Source organism: Ranitomeya imitator, chromosome 7 (genome assembly GCF_032444005.1).
Source record: "Ranitomeya imitator isolate aRanImi1 chromosome 7, aRanImi1.pri, whole genome shotgun sequence".
NCBI classification, from domain to species: domain Eukaryota; kingdom Metazoa; phylum Chordata; class Amphibia; order Anura; family Dendrobatidae; genus Ranitomeya; species Ranitomeya imitator.
This window is the reverse complement of record NC_091288.1, coordinates 12,994,716-13,014,243: the sequence shown is the minus strand read 5'-3', so window position 1 is coordinate 13,014,243 and position 19,528 is coordinate 12,994,716. Positions and strand designations below refer to the sequence as shown.

Below are 19,528 nucleotides of genomic sequence, written 5' to 3'. Positions count from 1 at the left end.
AGTGACGTCACCACTCTGCTTTCCAGCTGACCGACGCTCACAGCCAGTACAGGAGGAGTGCAGAGCACAGCGCTGGAGGACAGACAGCTGAAGGTAAGTATGTAGTGTTTGTTTTTTTTAACTTTTAGCATGGTATCCAGGGTAAACATCGGGTTACTAAGCGCGGCCCTGCGCTTAGTTACCCGATGTTTACCCTGGTTACCAGTGAAGACATCGCTGGATCGGTGTCACACACGCCGATCCAGCGATGTCAGCAGGAGTCCAGCGACGAAATAAAGTTCTGGACTTTCTTCAGCGACCAACGATCTCCCAGCAGGGGCCTGATCGTTGGTCGCTGTCACACATAACGATTTCATTAACGATATCGTTGCTACGTCACAAATAGCAACGATATCGTTAACAATATCGTTATGTGTGAAGGTACCTTAACTCTTATCTCCCCTCCTATTCACAAAGAGAAACGATTGCGACAATGTATCAATATAGGAGACTTGTGCTGCAGTTATTGCTTAGTGTACGTTCACATTAGCGTTACGATAATGTGCGTCGCTGTTGCGTCGGCGACGCAGCGGCGACGCGCCCCTATGTTTAACATAGGGGACGCGTGCGTTTTTTTGGTCGCGTTTTTCGACACGTGCGTCGTTTCCGACGCTAGCGTCGGACGCAAGAAAATGCAACAAGTTGCATTTTTCGTGCGTCCGATTTTCGTCAAAAAACGACGCACGCGTCGCAAAACGCAGCGTTTTTGCGCGCGTTTTGCGCGCGTTTTTTGTGCGTCGTGCGTTGCGTCGCCGACGCACCGGCGCGCAACGCAAATGTGAACGTAGCCTTAGTCCAGAGGACACATAGTAACGAGCTGCAGCTGTGGTTCTATTACAGTAAATACAGTGTATTTACGCAGCATCAAACCCGCAGTGTCCAGTCGTTATAGCATAGTGGATAAATCCCATGCCCACTATGTGTCTACAGACGCCCTCGGATCACCGGTGGAGATGGACATGCGGCGCATCTCTCCAGACTGCAGCATGTCAATTTCTCTCCACAAGAGAAATTCCATCCATAGAATGTATTGGACGCGGTGAATCCGCACGGTTCAGTGATCACAGAGAATTCACCAGCATTCAATAGATGGCAGCGAACATGTGCTGGATCCAAAGTGCTACTAGATCCTGATCGTGGGCATCTGGCCTTTACCAGCCAGCGAAACCTCGGCACAGATGAAAAGCGGCTCCTGCTCGGAAATAGTAAAGATATCCAGACGTTTTTTAGATAAACAAATAAAAATTATTAGTAAAATTGAATTAAAAACAGAATATTCCCAGCGTTATAGAAATAAAACGAATGTGAGCTTTTCCTACAGGTTTCGGATGGAATCTCAGTTCTTACTCATGTTCTGTTTTAATTATACTAATATAAATTTGGGGGCAAAATTTTTACCCCCTCCACCCCAAAAAATAAAGAAAGGAAAAAAAACAGAACTGACTAGAATAATAATAATAATAATAATAATAATAATAATTTTTATTTATATAGCGCCAACATATTCCGCAGCGCTTTACAAATTATAGAGGGGACTTGTACAGACAATAGACATTACAGCATAACAGAAATACAGTTCAAAACAGATACCAGGAGGAGTGAGGGCCCTGCTCGCAAGCTTACAAACTATGGGGAAAAGGGGAGACACGAGAGGTGGATGGTAACAGAAAGAAAATTACTTAACAGGACCCGGTGCCAAAGGCCACGTCAGAGTCTGTGGCTGTCAGATCAAAGCCCTGTGAACCTTCCACTACCTGCAAGGACGTCTCAGCGCCTCGCGCCACAACAAGGACGTCTCAGCGCATCGCGCCACAACAAGGACGTCTCAGCGCATCGCGCCACAACAAGGACGTCTCAGCGCATCGCGCCACAACAAGGACGTCTTGCCGGGTCTACAAGAGGCAGAAGTGGTGCCTGGACTACAGAGGTAGTCTCTGGATCGGGGGTCTGCAAATCTTTTTGCTCAACTATAATATTTAGGTCAAAGCTTCATTGCTGGAGCTCGGAAGAGTCAGACCCCAGTACCCCAACCTCAGAGGTCAGCTGACCCACGCGACAGGAGACACACCTGCTCCTTTGAGAAACGTTTCACACCATTTTGGATTTTACCACCTTTTCACAGACTTTATGATCTTCTTGCTGCCTACAAACGTCATAATATAATAAACTAGGCTGGGAGCCGGCCACCCACCACACCGCCTCCTCGGCTGACATTATTCCTGACAGTTTCCTGTTTGCACAGGCGCACCTTGCACTGTGAAATCTCAGAATGGACACATTGTGACACACATGAAAAGAAAAAGAAGCCGACCCAACAAAAAAGGAAAGAAAAAGCCGGGAGAACAGCGGTCCTAGGAGCTGACAATCGGATGTCTCGCTGGTTGCAGATCTCAGGTATCCTGAACCAACTCAGTAAAGGGATCGGATTACCAGTGATCAACGTTTCGAGTACGCAGCTCCTATGCAGACAAGTTTAGACTTTTCCATCACAAAGTTTCTTTTTTTTTTACCTCCAGTTAAAAGTAAATGGTGAGAAAAATATCCTGATATGTGTTAGGAAGACTGTGGCAGAGGTCATATGGCGCATGCGTGACCCAGGACTGGACACATCTCTGGATGCTTCCAGCAAAAAGACGTAAATCTCCACGTAAACTGACAGAATCCAAAGTGTCCTGCGTGGAGAGACTGGAGCCCTCTGGATGCATTTATCAGATATAGTAAGATTGTCCTGTCCTTACAAGATGCAGAGAGTCGTGTCCCAAAGACGGCAGCGGGAGCAGAGAGCCTTGTTCACCGATTCCATCACTGCATTTAGGCGATGTGCACACCTTCCGGATTTTTCACAATTTTTCGTCGATTTTCCGCTGCAAAAATGCTTAAAAAATTAAGCATCCCATCATTTTAATGCATTTTGCAATTTTTGTGCACATATTGCGTTTTTTTTCTGCAATGCTTTTTTATCGCGGAAAAAAACACAGCATGTTCATTCATTTTGTGGATTTTTCGCTATATTACTGCATTAGGAAGCTCAGGGGGGAAAAAAACACACTAAAAATCTGCAAAAAAAACAAAAAAAAAGCGCAAAAAAAGTGAGAAAAAAAAAGCACAAAAATCCACAAAAAATATGCGTGCAGATTTCCTGCGAAAGTAGTCCGGATTTGCTCAGGAACATTCTGCACACCACTTTCCTGAACGTGGGCACATGGCCTAAAGCTTTCCATTGAGAATAAGCCTGCAGTCCAGACCCCAAGTATGTGCCCCCCACGTCCCACCCAGCGGCTTTTCTGAGCTCCCGTCCTACATCCATAAACATTAATATGGAGTCGGCTCCTCCAGAGACATAACGACTCCGCTCTCCTGGGAAGAATTCCTACAAGATTTGAGAGCAGTCTGCGGATTTCTGCTCCTTCATCCAGAAGATCATTTGTGATCTCTGTTATAGGTGTTGGATGGGGCTGAGGTCCGGGCTCTGGACGGCCGCTCATGTTACTCCACCATCTGTACAGGGGGCACAATGCAGTCAGGGGGCAACGTCCTCCTGGAATCAGCAAACCCAGCCTCCTCCATCAGAGAAGTGCGATCCGTCACTGCACAGAACACGTCTCCTCCAGAGTCCAGTGGTGGCGGCTTTACACCGCTCCATCCGCCGCTCGGCATTGTGCTTGGTGATGTACGGCTGCATGCAGCTGCTCAGCCATGAAGCTCCTGGCGGGGGGCGCAGTGTTTGTGCTGATAACAGTGGAGGTCTGGACTCTGTAGTTATGGGGGCACAGAGCCGTGTAGACTTTTCTGCCCTCTGCTCCTCAGCACTCGGCCCCCCGCTCTGTAATGTTACGGGGTCTCTGAGTTGCTGCGGTTCCGTCCACTTCCCAATAATATCAGTCACAGGTGATGGAGAAGATCCAGGAGGAAGAAATGTCATGGTCGGACTTGTTTCCCCAGTGGCTCCTATTACAGGACTGTGCTGGTATCAGTGAGCTCTGCACCACAATATGTCACAGGTTAGAAAATGCGATGGCATGGCGGGGGGGGGGGGGGGGGAGAGCCGGCTATTAACCAGGGGTAATGGGGATGAAGGAAAACACGTATCGCCCATTGGCCAATGAACACCATGACATTGAGGACTGTGCTGAGATTCTGGGATCAGCTCCTGCCTCACATCACAGCTGAGTCACTGGAGGCGAGAACATAACTCTGCAGCGGGTGCTGACAACACCTCTCATCATCTCACAGATTAATCAACACTGAAGTGTCAGGAGTCCTGTGCAGGTTCATCTGCGGTAACAGGATCCTTCACTGGTTAACCCGGATTACACCACAGGAAAAAAGAACTATCACGATAAAACTATCTAGAGTATGTGAAGGGGGTGAAAACACTATAAAGATCAGTAATCAATATGTACACAGTGACTGCATGCATCAGCAGAATAGTGAGTGCAGCTCTGGAGTATAATACAGGATGTAACTCAGGATCAGTAATGTATGTACACAGTGACTGCACCAGCAGAATAGTGAGTGCAGCTCTGGAGTATAATACAGGATGTAACTCAGGATCAGTAATGTAATGTATGTACACAGTGACTGCACCAGCAGAATAGTGAGTGCAGCTCTGGAGTATAATACAGGATGTAACTCAGGATCAGTAATGTAATGTATGTACACAGTGACTGCACCAGCAGAATAGTGAGTGCAGCTCTGGAGTATAATACAGGAGGTAACTCAGGATCAGTAATGTAATGTATGTACACAGTGACTGCACCAGCAGAATAGTGAGCGCAGCTCTGGAGTATAATACAGGAGGTAACTCAGGATCAGTAATGTAATGTATGTACACAGTGACTGCACCAGCAGAATAGTGAGTGCAGCTCTGGGGTATAATACAGGATGTAACTAAGGATCAGTAATGTAATGTATGTACACAGTGACTGCACCAGCAGAATAGTGAGTGCAGCTCTGGAGTATAATACAGGATGTAACTCAGGATCAGTAATGTAATGTATGTACACAGTGACTGCACCAGCAGAATAGTGAGTGCAGCTCTGGGGTATAATACAGGATGTAACTCAGGATCAGTAATGTAATGTATGTACACAGTGACTGCACCAGCAGAATAGTGAGTGCAGCTCTGGGGTATAATACAGGAGGTAACTCACTATATACATTACTTATTCTGAATTGATCCTGCCAGGTTCACATTACGTTTTTGGCGTTCGTTAGACGGACTACGTTACACAGCGGCATAACGTTGTGTAATGTAGTCCGTTAACGCCGCCATTTAGTTCAATGTCGGACGCATCGCTAGCGCCCATTGTGGGCGTGCGCTAGTGATGTGCCGTCATTGAGTGACGGACTGTGGGACGCAGGCTGCAGCTTTTCCGGGTCCGTCACTGCTAGCGCGCTGACATATCGGCACTGTGAACCTGGCACATAAATGAAGTAATGTAGATTTGTGGATCCAAAAAGACAAGAGATTCAGTACAGGTGATCTGGGACATGAGATCTCTGCTTGCTGTCAGTCAGTCCCTGTACTTAAAGGTACCTTCACACATAACGATATTGTTAACGATATCGTTGGTTTTTGTGACGTAGCAACGATATCGTTAATGAAATCGTTATGTGTGACAGCGACCAACGACCAGGCCCCTGCTGGGAGATCGTTGGTCGCTGAAGAAAGTCCAGAACTTTATTTCGTCGCTGGATCTCCCGCTGACATCGCTGGATCGGCGTGTGTGACACCGATCCAGCGATGTCTTCACTGGTAACCAGGGTAAACATCGGGTAACTAAGAGCAGGGCCGCGCTTAGTAACCCGATGTTTACCCTGGTTACCATCCTAAAAGTAAAAAAAACAACCACTACATACTTACCTACCGCTGTCTGTCCTCCAGCGCTGTGCTCTGCACTCCTCCTGTACTGTCTGTGTGAGCACAGCGGCCGGAAAGCAGAGTGGTGACGTCACCGCTCTGCTTTCCGGCTGACCGACACTCACAGCCAGTACAGGAGGAGTGCAGAGCACAGCGCTGGAGGACAGACAGCGGTAGGTAAGTATGTAGTGGTTGTTTTTTTTTACTTTTAAGCTGGTAACCAGGGTAAACATCGGGTTACTAAGTGCGGCCCTGCGCTTAGTAACCCGATGTTTACCCTGGTTACCCGGGGACTTCGGGATCGTTGGTTGCTGGAGAGTGGTCTGTGTGACAGCTCTCCAGCGACGCTGCAGCGATCCGGATCGTTGTTGGTATCGCTGCAGCGTCGCTTAGTGTGATGTGTAATGTGAAGGGGCCTTTAGAGTATTCAATACTTCTCACAGCTGGGGGTTTGTTACAATTCCATCAGGCCTAGGATTCTCTGTACAATGCAGAGACTGAAACTACAACAATCAGGACAGAGATTTTCATCCCCTGCGGTCAGTGCGGGGTCACCACTGCGATGACACCATGTGGGGGGCTCACTCTCTGCACACTGCTGTGGTTTCAGAGTCACGATGTGACCACTGTCCAGACTGTGTGACCACCACAATGCAGTCTCTGTGCAGATTATCGCTCCCTTCCAGCCTCACATGACACTTTCAGTTCATATTAACCCTTGGCTCTGCTGCCCAACGCAAAATTCTGCAGAGGACAGACCTGCTCATCTGAGGAGACGTTTGCAGGTCACATTACAGAGCGTTCTGCAGAATATTGCAATCCGAGCAGTCACCCACAGATCTACTGGGCATCGTGCAGCTCGGCCACAGACTGCAGCACATCACACAGAGCCACTGCCAGAACATATCACGTGCCAGGTGCTCCAGGGGAGAATGGCAGCATATTCCAGGATCTGCAGAGCATTGCACTGTATACTGTCAGTCTGCAGAACATTGCACCTCCTTAGATCTCCAAGCAGAGCAAGGCATCTATGTAATCTGCACAACATTGCTTTGCACCAACCCATCTACCCCAACACTGCCATGTTATCTGCAGAGCATTGCACCATGCTGTACAGCGCAGCATCAGGCTGCCGTCACACGCTCAGTATTTGGTCAGTATTTTACATCAGTATTTGTAGCCAAAACCAGGAGTGGGTGATAAATACAGAAGTGGTGCAGATGTTTCTGTTATACTTCTCCTCTATTGTTCCACTCCTGGTTTTAGCTACAAATACTGATGTAAAATACTGACCGAATACTGATAGTGTAGCATTACTAGAATATAATCTGCAGACCATCACACCGTGATATATATCGCAGCATTACTAGAATATAATCTGCAGAGCATCGCACCGTGATATATAGCGCAGCATTACTAGAATATAATCTGCAGAGCATCGCACGTGATATACAGCGCAGCATTACTAAAATATAATCTGCAGAGCATTGCACCGTGATATATAGCGCAGCATTACTAAAATATAATCTGCAGAGCATTGCACCGTGATATATAGCGCAGCATTACTAGAATATAATCTGCAGAGCATTGCACCGTGATATATAGCGCAGCATTACTAGAATATAATCTGCAGAGCATTGCACCGTGATATATAGCGCAGCATTACTAGAATATAATCTGCAGAGCATCGCACCATGATATACAGCGCAGCATTACTAGAATATAATCTGCAGAGCATCACACCACGATATATAGCGCATTACTAGAATATAATCTGCAGAGCATCGCACCACGGTATATAGCGCAGCATTACTAGAATATAATCTGCAGAGCATCGCACCGTGATATATAGCGCAGCATTTCTGGAATATAATCTGCAGAGTATCGCACCGCGATATATAGTGCAGCATTATTAGAATATAATCTGCAGAGCATCGCACCGCAATATATAGTGCAGCATTACTAGAATATAATCTGCAGAGCATCGCACCGTGGTATACAGTGCAGCATTACTGGAATGCAGACTGCAGAGCATCGCAGCAGCCATCCTCAGTTCTGCAGAGCATTACTTTCCCCATCACAGGGCTGCTTACATACAATCTGCAGAGCATCGGTCTTTACGGCTTCTTGCATTTCTCCATCCTCCATGCAGAGCATTGCGCCTCCGTCCCATCCAGATTGACAGTCAGACAAGAAAACAAGCAATTCCCCACATTTCACGCTTGATCCGCATCCTAGGAAGCGTCTCCTGTCTGCGCACTGTGATGGGACAGCGCCATACGTGACCCTGCGGAGCCGCCGCGACATTCTGCAGCCACTTTGGTCACGTGAAGATCCTGGGGGTCTCAGTAATGACCATGCCGCTGACCGTGTTAGCTTTAAACAAAATCACAACCTAAAAATAATAACGACAGCAAAACACTAAAATCAGTGCAGCGGCTGCGACTTGTTTGGGCTCGTTCACACGCAGCGTTTTTCCTACATTTCACTATGGGGAAAAAAAACAAACCTACAGCTTTTCACAGTAGCGGCCAAATATCTCATTCTCATGGTTCTTTTTTACTTCCGTCCTCTGAGCAGCGGTGCAGGGTTTTAAACCGCAACCAATCAGTTTTTTCAATTTTTTACCCATTCAATTGACCGTATAAAAAAACGCATCAAAATCGCGCACAGCGCATGAGTTCTTCCTGCGATTTTTCATGCATTAAAAAAAAAAGCCCCGTGTGAACGCTCCTTACTGCACATTGCGGCACGATCGCGGTGCTGGAGATGATCAATGACCCAAAATACTGACCGCGGAGCCGCAGACGGAGGAATGATGAGGAACATTCGGACATTGTCTGACAGATGAGGGGTCGCGGTTATCGCCGCTCTGTCCCGTGGACCTGATGGACGGCGGCGGCGGCGGCGACATTGGAGCCAATGACAAGGGACCGATACACACAGCGGCCCCACACCCGGCCCCTACTCACGCGATCCTGAAGAACGGCTTCTCGGTCCGCGCCATCAGTGTCCGCGGGAGGCAGCAACACCGGAACCGGCGAAGGAGCAGCAGCAAACCGCAGCAACAGCAGCAGACGGCGGCCAGGAGCAGCGCCGGCATCACCCCAGGTGCGACACGCCCACTGCTCATCTACATAGCCACGCCCCCCACTGCTGTCTCACCGCTGCTGGGCGGATGGAGACAGCGGCCTCTAGCGGACAAAGGCGGTAATCACGGGGGTTATTATGATAATGATGATGATTATTCTATTATTATTAGGAATATTATTATCATCATCAAATACACTAATATTATTGTTGATTATCATTATGGATTGTTATAATAATAATATTAGTAATATACATATTATCATGTATTATTATTAATTGTTATTATCATAATCAATGGTGGCCGGATTCTAACGCATCGGGTATTCTAGAATATGCATGTATATAGCAGCCACATAGTATATAGCACAGGCCACGTAGTATATAGGAGCCATGTAGTATATAGCATACAAATAGTACGTGGCCTGTGCTATATACTATGTGGCTGCTATATACATACATACATACATATTCTAGAATACCCGATGCGTTGTATATAACACAGGCCACGTAGTATATAGGAGCCATGTAGTATATAGTACTGCCCACGTAGTATACAGCAGCCATGTAGTATATAGTACTGCCAGGGCCGTATTTAGAGTTTCTGCTGCCCTAGGCACTTTTAGTGCTGCCTCCCCCTTTGGTGAGTATGACACTATCGGCAGTGACTTTGGCAAAAATCGCTGATGTGAAAGTCGCCTTTTGCAGCAGATCCGACAGTTTTTCCGCATCTGCCGCGTAATGGATCACTTAGGGCAACACTGCGTTCGGCCTCATTCATTCCCTATGGGACTTACAGACATGTGCGGCTCTTGCGGTTTTGCCGCCATCCGGCAAATGCGGTACTTGCAGCAATGAGAAAAAACACTACTAGCAGTGTTTTATGTATCATCGTAAGTGCAAAACCGCAATTGCCGCACATGTTCGCAAGTAGCCATCATTACCTGTCCCTGCACCTTGCTAGCTGATCCCTATCCAACCCTCCCTGACCTAAAACTACACTATAAAGCTTCAGAAAAGCAATTTATTAACTGCCATATTCCTATGATAATGAGGGCTCTAGGCTACGGCGTAGACTGGGACGGGCAGTGTCCGGGTCTCCATCCTCTCTGTGCACACCCTCAGTCCCTGCCTCACTGCCTGTGCACAGACCTCCCTCCACCGCACCCGGTAATCACCGCTCGCAGTAGCATACCGGCAGAGGTGTATCTAGGGTTTCTGGCACCCGGGGAAAGAATTCATTTTGGTGCCCCCCCTCCGCCAAGGACATATGTGATTTGCACACTCAGCCATGTGCCCACGAGCGCCTCTCCCTAATGCTCTCAATGTTCAGTGAAAAACTAAGAGAAGCAGAAGAGAAGCTCGATGTCGCAGGACCATAAGAGTATGTGTCCACGTTCAGGATTGCATCAGGATTTGGTCAGGATTTTACATCAGTATTTGTAGCCAAAACCAGGAGTGGAACAATTAGAGGAAAACTATAATAGAACCATATGCTCCACTTCTGTATTTATCACCCACTCCTGGTTTTGGCTACAAATACTGATGTAAAATACTGACCAAATCCTGATGCAATCCTGAACGTGGACACACACCCTAAGTCTGAAAAATCGCATATGAGTGACGTGTCCATGTGACGACTACTGGAATTTGCAGAGCTGAATCCTGACATCGCAGCTTCTGAATTCTCACAACGCATGCACTGCACTTTTAGGATTCTCCCTTGCCGGTGGACGGTCATGTCAGCACAAGTATGTGATTTGTAGACTTCTGACCACATTCTGACTAGATGTGCCCGGCCTCGCTCAGTTCATTTTCATTGACGGAGGTCACGCATGTCTAGTCAGCACGTGATCGCATTAATGTAAATCCCCAGCATGAGAGAATCCTGACAGCGTGCAGTGTGCACTGTGAGAATTCAGAAGTCTGCAGTCACAAAGAATGACTGCAGACTCATCACAAGCCTGGACATCCCCTTTAAAAGGGACTCTGTCACCTGAATTTGGAGGGAACAATTTTCAGCCATAGGGGCGGGGCTTTCGGGTGTTTGATTCACCCTTTCCTTACCCGCTGGCTGCAATATTGGATTGAAGCTCATTCTCTGTCCTCCATAGTACACGCCTGCGCAAGGCAAGATTGCAGATTGTGCAGGTACAGTATGTACTACGGAGGACAGAGAATGAGCTTCAATCCAATATTGCAGCCAGCATGCAGCCAGCGGGTATGGAAAGGGTGAATCAAACACCCGAAAACCCCACCCCTATGGCTGAAAATTGTTCCCTCCAAATTCAGGTGACAGTGTCCCTTTAAATCTCCTAACATATATAAAAACATGAGAGTTAGCATCACAAATAACATTTACATCCAGGTACCTGATAGATGACGTCGCCTCTGGAGCCGTTCTCCTTTTCTTCATCTTGTCCAGATCCCATGATGAGTTTTCTCATCCACAGCCGTCTCTGCAGACTTCCATCTTCGCCGCTCTTTTGCAGAAAGTCTCCACATGACGCCCTTAAAGATACAAGTGTCATTATAATGCTCCCAAATAAAAAATTGCCCCTCACTATATTGTCTGCACAAAGTATGACCCCCACACTGTCCCTCTTATGGTACATGCTCTTCACACTGTCCTCTCCTTTCTATACCAGTCCCCTCTTCACACTGTCCTCTCACACTGTGTCCCCCTTATAGGGCCCAGTATTTATACTCCATATTTATACTCCATCCTCCCACACTGCGTTCATGCCTCCCCCATCCTCCCACCCTGCGTTCATGGCTCCCCCATCCTTCTCCCCTGCAAGCATGGCTCCCCCATCCTCCCACTCTGCGTTCATGGCTCCCCATCCTTCTCCCCTGCGTTCATGGCTCCCCCATCCTTCTCCCCTGCGTTCATGGCTCCCCCATCCTCCCACTCTGCGTTCATGGCTCCCCCATCCTCCCACTCTGCGTTCATGGCTCCCCCATCCTCCCACTCTGCGTTCATGGCTCCCCATCCTTCTCCCCTGCGTTCATGGCTCCCCATCCTTCTCCCCTGTATGCACGGCTCCCCATCCTTCTCCCCTGTATGCACGGCTCCCCATCCTTCTCCCCTGTATGCACGGCTCCCCATCCTTCTCCCCTGTGTGCACGGCTCCCCATCCTTCTCCCCTGTGTGCACGGCTCCCCATCCTTCTCCCCTGTGTACATGGCTCCCCATCCTTCTCCCCTGTGTGCACGGCTCCCCATCCTTCTCCCCTGTGTGCACGGCTCCCCAACCTTCTCCCCTGTGTGCACGGCTCCCCATCCTTCTCCCCTGTGTACATGGCTCCCCATCCTTCTCCCCTGTGTGCACGGCTCCCCATCCTTCTCCCCTGTATGCACGACTCCCCATCCTCCCCTGTATGCACGGCTCCCCATCATTCTCCCCTGTATGCACGACTCCCCATCCTTCTCCCCTGTATGCACGGCTCCCCATCCTTCTCCCCTGTATGCATGGCTCCCCATCCTCCTCCCCTGTGTGCACGGCACCCCACTTTTTTCCCTGTCATACTTACCTCTCACCGGCGCGCAGCACAGAACTTCCTGGCATCTCAGCGTCTTCCTTCCTGTCTTCAGCGGTCACATGGTAGCGCTAATTAAGGGTGATGAATATGCGCATATTCATCACCCTTAATGATCGGTACCATGTGACCGCTGAAGACAGGACGGCGCTGAGACGCAGTTGCAGCCACCGCTGGAGGAAGGTGAGTATTACGTCTTCAGGGAGGGAGGGAGGGGGGCGGGAAGGAGGGAGGAGGGGGGGGGCGGGAAGGGGGGAGGGAGGAGGGGGGGCGGAAACTTGACCCCGGAGTTTTATAAAATAAAAAAAAAAAAAAAAAGGAAAAAACCTAGCTCAAGGGCGCCCCCCCGCATCCCGCCGCCCTAGGCACGTGCCCTCAAGTGCCTAGTGGCAAATACGGCCTTGAGTACTGCCCACGTAGTATATAGGAGCCATGTAGTATATAGTACTGCCCACGTAGTATACAGCAGCCATGTAGTATATAGTACTGCCCACATAGTATATAGCAGCCATGTAGTATATAGTACTGCCCACGTAGTATATAGCAGCCATGTAGTATATAGTACTGCCCACGTAGTATATAGCAGCCATGTAGTATATAGTACTGCCCACGTAGTATATAGCAGCCATGTAGTATATAGTACTGCCCACGTAGTATACAGCAGCCATGTAGTATATAGTACTGCCCACGTAGTATATAGCAGCCATGTAGTATATAGCACTGCCCACGTAGTATATAGCAGCCATGTAGTATATAGTACTGCCCACGTAGTATATAGCAGCCATGTAGTATATAGTACTGCCCACGTAGTATATAGCAGCCATGTAGTATATAGTACTGCCCACGTAGTATACAGCAGCCATGTAGTATATAGTACTGCCCACTTAGTATATAGCAGCCATGTAGTATATAGTACTGCCCACGTAGTATATAGCAGCCATGTAGTATATAGTACTGCCCACGTAGTATATAGCAGCCATGTAGTATATAGTACTGCCCACGTAGTATACAACAGCCATGTAGTATATAGTACTGCCCACGTAGTATATAGCAGCCATGTAGTATATAACACTGCCCACGTAGTATATAGCAGCCATGTAGTATATACTACTGCCCAGGTAGTATATAGCAGCCATGTAGTATATAGTACTGCCCACGTAGTATATAGCAGCCATGTAGTATATAGTACTGCCCACGTAGTATATAGCAGCCATGTAGTATATAGTACTGCCCACGTAGTATACAGCAGCCATGTAGTATATAACACTGCCCACGTAGTATACAGCAGCCATGTAGTATATAGTACTGCCCACGTAGTATATAGCAGCCATGTAGCTAACGCACCCCACGCAGTATATAGCAGTGTGGGCACCATATCCCTGTTTAAAAAAAAAGAATTAAAATAAAAAATAGTTATATACTCACCCACTAAGATCCAATGGCGCTGTGGCGATGGGTGCGCGGCTGCCTCCATCTTCCGCTCCCAGGATGCATTGCGAAATTACCCAGAAGGCTTAGCAGTCTCGCGAGATCGCTAAGTCTTCTGGGTAATTTTGCAATGCATCTCTGGGACCGGAAGTTGGCGGAAGGCGCGAGCACATCCTCAGACTACGGAGGGTGAGTATAGCAGGTTTTTTTTGTTTATTACTATTTTTAACATTAGATTTTTTTACTATTGACGCAGCATCAATAGTAAAACGTTGGGGACACACAGGGTTAATAGCAGCGGTAACGGCGTGCGTAACCCGCAGCATAACGCGGTCCGTCACCGCTGGCATTATCCCTGTGTGAGCAGTGACCGGAGGGGAGTATGGAGCGGGCGTCGGGGACACTGACTGCGGGGGAGGGACTAATCGGTCTGTGCCCGTCGCTGATTGGTCGTGGCAGCCATGACAGGCAGCTGGTGAGACCAATCAGCGACTTGGATTCCATGACAGACAGAGGCCGCGACCAATGAATATCCATGACAGACAGAAGGACAGACAGAAAGACGGAAGTGACCCTTAGTCAATTATATAGTAGATAATGGTATATTTCTTATTACAATTATTATTATTATTGTCATCAAATATACATATTACTATTATTATCTATACACCAAAATTAATGTTATAATTGTTATTATAGCCTCATTATTGTTACTATTATTTTTGTTATCTCTAATATTAATATTTTATATGCACTAAAAATCAATAAGAAAATCCGCGCCCCAACTACAGATCATGACACTGCTACTGTGTGAATGGCTTGATAACAGCGTCCTCTAGTGGTTAAAGTTTGTATAAACGTCATCATCCAGGTGTAGCTACAATAGGTGCAGAGTCGGAGATAGGGTGGGGCAAACTAGGCATTTGCCTAGGGCCCCCACTGCTCCAGGGGCCACCAGCCAGTTGGAGAAGTGGGGGCCTGTGCAGGAGACCATGCAGCCACTATGGGGCCCATGAGTCAGGGGGGCCCAGTGCCAGCGCCAACTCAGGGTCCCCCCACCATGCCCTGCCTCACATATTCAACTGAACAAGCATCTTAGATGCCCTGGAGACTGGGGAGTCCCAAAAAATGCCTTTGGCCAATATAAAAAAAAAATAATACTATTAACCCCTTCATGATGGGGGCGATTTTCTGTTTTTGCACTTTCGTTTTTCCTTCCTCTTCTTCCAAGAGCTATAACTTTTTTTTATTATTCGGTCCACATTGCCGTACCAGGGCTTTTTTTTTTTTAGGGACTAGTTGTACTTTTGAATGACACCATTCATTTTATCATGTGATGTACTGGACAACGGGGATAAAATTCCAAGTGCTGCAAAATCGTGACAAAGTGAAAAACTCTGCAATTGTTTTTTGGATTTTTATTTACCGTGTTCACTATATGGTAAAACTGACCTGGCAATACGATTCTCCGGGTCAGTACAAGAACGCAGACAATAAACATGTAACGTTTTACTTTTATTTAAGTGGTGAAAAAATTCAGCAATTTGTAAAAAAAAAAAAAAAAAATTCACTTTTGTCACTATTTTCCAAAACCAGTAATGTTTTGAATTCTTGGTCGATGCGGCTGAGCGAGGGATTATTCTTGTGCCCTGAGCTGAGCTGAGCTACAAGTCGAAGTAGATCTGATGTTTTGTCGCCTCTTTTTGCATTTTATTGCAATGTTGCAGTGGCTGAAAATACGTAATTCTGATGTTTCAGTTTATTTTCTCATTACAACCTTTATCGATCAGGTTAATTTATTTTATATTTTGATAGATCGGACTTTAACGAGCGCAGTGATACAAGTAAGTGTATTTTTTCTATTTATTTTTAATGGGAGGAAAAGTGGGGTGATTTGAACACATATATATATATATATATATATATATATATATATATAGTACAGGCCAAAAGTTTGGACACACCTTCTCATTTAAGGATTTTTCTGTATTTTCATGACCACAAAAATTGTAAATTCACACTGAAGGCATGAAAACTATGAATTAACACATGTGGAATTATATACTTAACAAAAATGTGTGAAACAACTGAAAATATGTCTTATATTCAATGTTCTTCAAAGTAGCCACCTTTTGCTTTGATGATTGCTTTGCACACTCTTGGCATTCTCTTGATGAGCTTCAAGAGGTAGTCACCGGGAATGGTCTTCACTTCACAGGTGTGCCCTGTCAGGTTTAATAAGTGGGATTTCTTGCCTTATAAATGGGGTTGGGACCATCAGTTGTGTTGAGCAGAAGTCTGGTGGATACACAGCTGATAGTCCTACTGAATAGACTGTTAGAATTTGTATTATGGCAAGAAAAAAGCAGCTAAGTAAAGAAAAACGAGTGGTCATCATTACTTTAAGAAATGAAGGTCAGTCAGTCTGAAAAATTGGGAAAACTTTGAAAGTGTCCCCAAGTACAGTTGCAAAAACCATCAACCGCTACAAAGAAACTGGCTCACATGAGGACCGCCCCAGGAAAGGAAGACCAAGAGTCACCTCTGCTTCTGAGGATAAGTTTATCCGAGTCACCAGCCTCAGAAATCTACAACAACTGTTAAGAGGAGACTTTGTGCAGCAGGCCTTCATGGTAAAATAGCTGCTAGGAAACCACTGCTAAGGACAGGCAACAAGCAGAAGAGACTTGTTTGGGATAAAGAACACAAGGAATGGACATTTGACCAGTGGAAATCTGTGCTTTGGTCTGATGAGTCCAAATTTGAGATCTTTGGTTCCAACCACCGTGTCTTTGTGCGACGCAGAAAAGGTGAACGGATGGACTCTACATGCCTGGTTCCCACCGTGAAGCATGGAGGAGGAGGTGTGATGGTGTGGGGGGGCTTTGCTGGTGACACTGTTGGGGATTTATTCAAAATTGATGGCATACTGAACCAGCATGGCTACCACAGCATCTTGCAGCGGCATGCTATTCCATCCGGTTTGCGTTTAGTTGCACCATCATTTATTTTTCAACAGGACAATGACCCCAAACACCTGCAGGCTGTGTAAAGGCTATTTGACCAAGAAGGAGAGATGGGGTGATATGCCAGATGACCTGGCCTCCACAGTCACCAGACCTGAACCCAATCGAGATGGTTCTTTCCTAGGAAACAATAACATTTATTCTTTTTAATGTTGATTACTAAATATTCTACAATGAGAAATACAATGTGACATTTATTACATATTATGTTCTTTTATTCCACATTGCTCCCGCTGGTAATAATCATGTTTGTGTTTTGTCTGGACACTTTATTTTCTTCCTTTCTTGGTGTCGCAGAAGTGTTTGTGGCTCCTTGTGAGTCGATGGCGGGTGCTACTATGGTGTCTCAGGAGCGCACCCTGGTGGACACTGCGGAGAATAACCACTCATTGCAGCCGCTGTCAAAAAACTTTAAATAAATCCAATTTAATTGCATAAAATAATGCACCCCCCCAGTGCAGTGAACGTCCCCAGTGCACCGACACACCCCCAGTGCATCGACATGCCCCCCAGTGCACCTGCTAGACTAAATCTGCTTATGAATAAAATAAAAATTTTTGCACAATAAGGGACCATACAGCAACAAAATATGCATACGGGGAAATGTTTTACACCTCCCTGTCTTCTGCTAGCCTAGAGCAAATGGTATAGACACATTTCTTTTAAACAAAAATTCCCTCATAGAAATTATCAATACTCTTAGTTCCCCCAAAAGTAATAACGCTCCCTGAGTGACCCTTTAATTAATCATCAGATCGTCGCGTCAAAATACTTACATTACTTAATACTTGCATCTTGCTGTGGCACGTGTACTCAACACCGGCTTTGTGTTTTAGTTACTCAACGTTATTTTTTTAAAAACTCTGCTAGCTGTCAGGCCGGACTCACACTACCGTGTTTTACGGACATATGAGAGGTGCAGAAAATACGGATTGCATACGGTACAATGCTTCTCTATGCCCCAGCTCCTATCTGCCGTATTTTACTGATCCGTATTATACGGTCTTCTACGGCCGTAGAAAATTGCAGCATGCTGCATTTGTCACCATATTGCGCAAAAAATACGCCAATGAAAGTCTATGGGGGGGGGGGAATACGGATTACACACGGACCAGCAGTGTGACTTGCGAGAAATACGCAGCGCTGTTCTATAGAAAAGCCGGTAATTCAGTGCGGTGTACAGTAAAATCACACTGACAGGTCAGAATAGAATAGCGAAGATAAATGTCTACACATAGAATAGGGGGGTATATATATATTTATATATATATATATATATATATATATATATATATATATATATATATATATATATATATATATATATGTCAGTCAGACACATATATGTATATGTCTCATATATGTATTGGCCCATGCCAATTTTTTCCGTGATTTAACCCTTTAATTTAATAAATTTTGCACATACACACTACTAACATTAGTAGTGTGGAATATGCAAAAAAAAAAGGGGGATATGAGATGGTTTACTGTATGTAATCATGTCTCATATCATGTTGGGTTTGAGAAGGAGATAGGAAAAGCCGGCAATTGAATTACTGGCTTTTCTGCTATCTAGCGCTGTATGAAATATATATATATATGTATAGACAGTATATATGTTTTTACGATTTTTTTAGCAAATGGATCCATTGTATATCCGTATATGTCGGTTTTGCAAGCCTGCGAGAAAATCTCGCTGTACGGATGCCATACGGATTACAGGGATCTTTATTTTAAACACCCCAAAAAGAAAAAAAAAGATTTTTCATATCTTCTCTCCAGCGAACGATGCTGGAGATAAGAAATGAATGGCGGTTTCAGCACCAGATGCAGGGGACAGCGCTTAACTGTAGCGCTGTCTCCTGCACGGTCCGTGTGGTCCTCAGTCGGCACACGGGCGGCACACGGCTGCCGCACGTGTGCCACACTGATATGCTCCGTAAGCACACGGACACGGATAATTCCGGTACCGGAATTATCTGGATGTGTGGGACAGGCCTTAGGCGGGTTTCACAGTGGCCGGTTTCAGTGGCTCCGGTACGTGAGGTGACAGTTTCCTCACTTACCGGAGACACTGACTCACGTAGACACATTAAAATAAATGTGTCTCTGCAGATATCAGCGTGTTTGTAAAACACGGAGACATGTCAGTGTTCGTGGGAGCGCACGGATCACACGGACCCATTAAAGTCAATGGGTCCGTGTAAACACGTACCGCACATGGATGCTGTCCATGTGCGTTTTTCCTGTCATAAGGTTAAAATTTAAAAAATTGTTTCAATACACGGACACACGTACAGCACATGGACTCTAAAAACGGACACACAGACATCACACGGATCCCACACGGATGGCCTACATGCACACACGGACACGGATAACTCCAGTACCGTTTTCTCCGGTACCGGAATTATTGAGACTGGCCTTAGGGTATGTGCACACGTTGCGGATTTGGCTGCAGATCCACAGCGCATTTGCACATGCTGCGGAAAATTCAGTGCAGAATTGCTGCGGTTTATTTTCAGCAGCATGTCAATTGTTTG

At 46.3% G+C, this 19,528-nt stretch overlaps 1 protein-coding gene across 3 annotated transcripts in view; it reads right to left on the bottom strand.

The window, feature by feature from the left end:
• LOC138644392 (probable hydrolase PNKD) overlaps window positions 1-19,528 on the bottom strand; it is a 100,769-nt gene that overhangs the window by 76,102 nt on the left and 5,139 nt on the right. The window contains exon 1 of one of the 3 annotated variants that reach the window (XM_069732710.1): window positions 8,875-9,023. The exons of 1 other annotated variant lie outside the window; for it this stretch is intronic. In XM_069732710.1, the coding sequence (XP_069588811.1) occupies window positions 8,875-9,005 (131 nt within the window). In that variant the 5' untranslated portion in view covers window positions 9,006-9,023. Of the gene's footprint in view, window positions 1-7,995; window positions 8,091-8,874; window positions 9,024-19,528 lie in introns of those variants that run through there. One more of the 3 variants, XM_069732711.1, reaches the window with a different exon arrangement.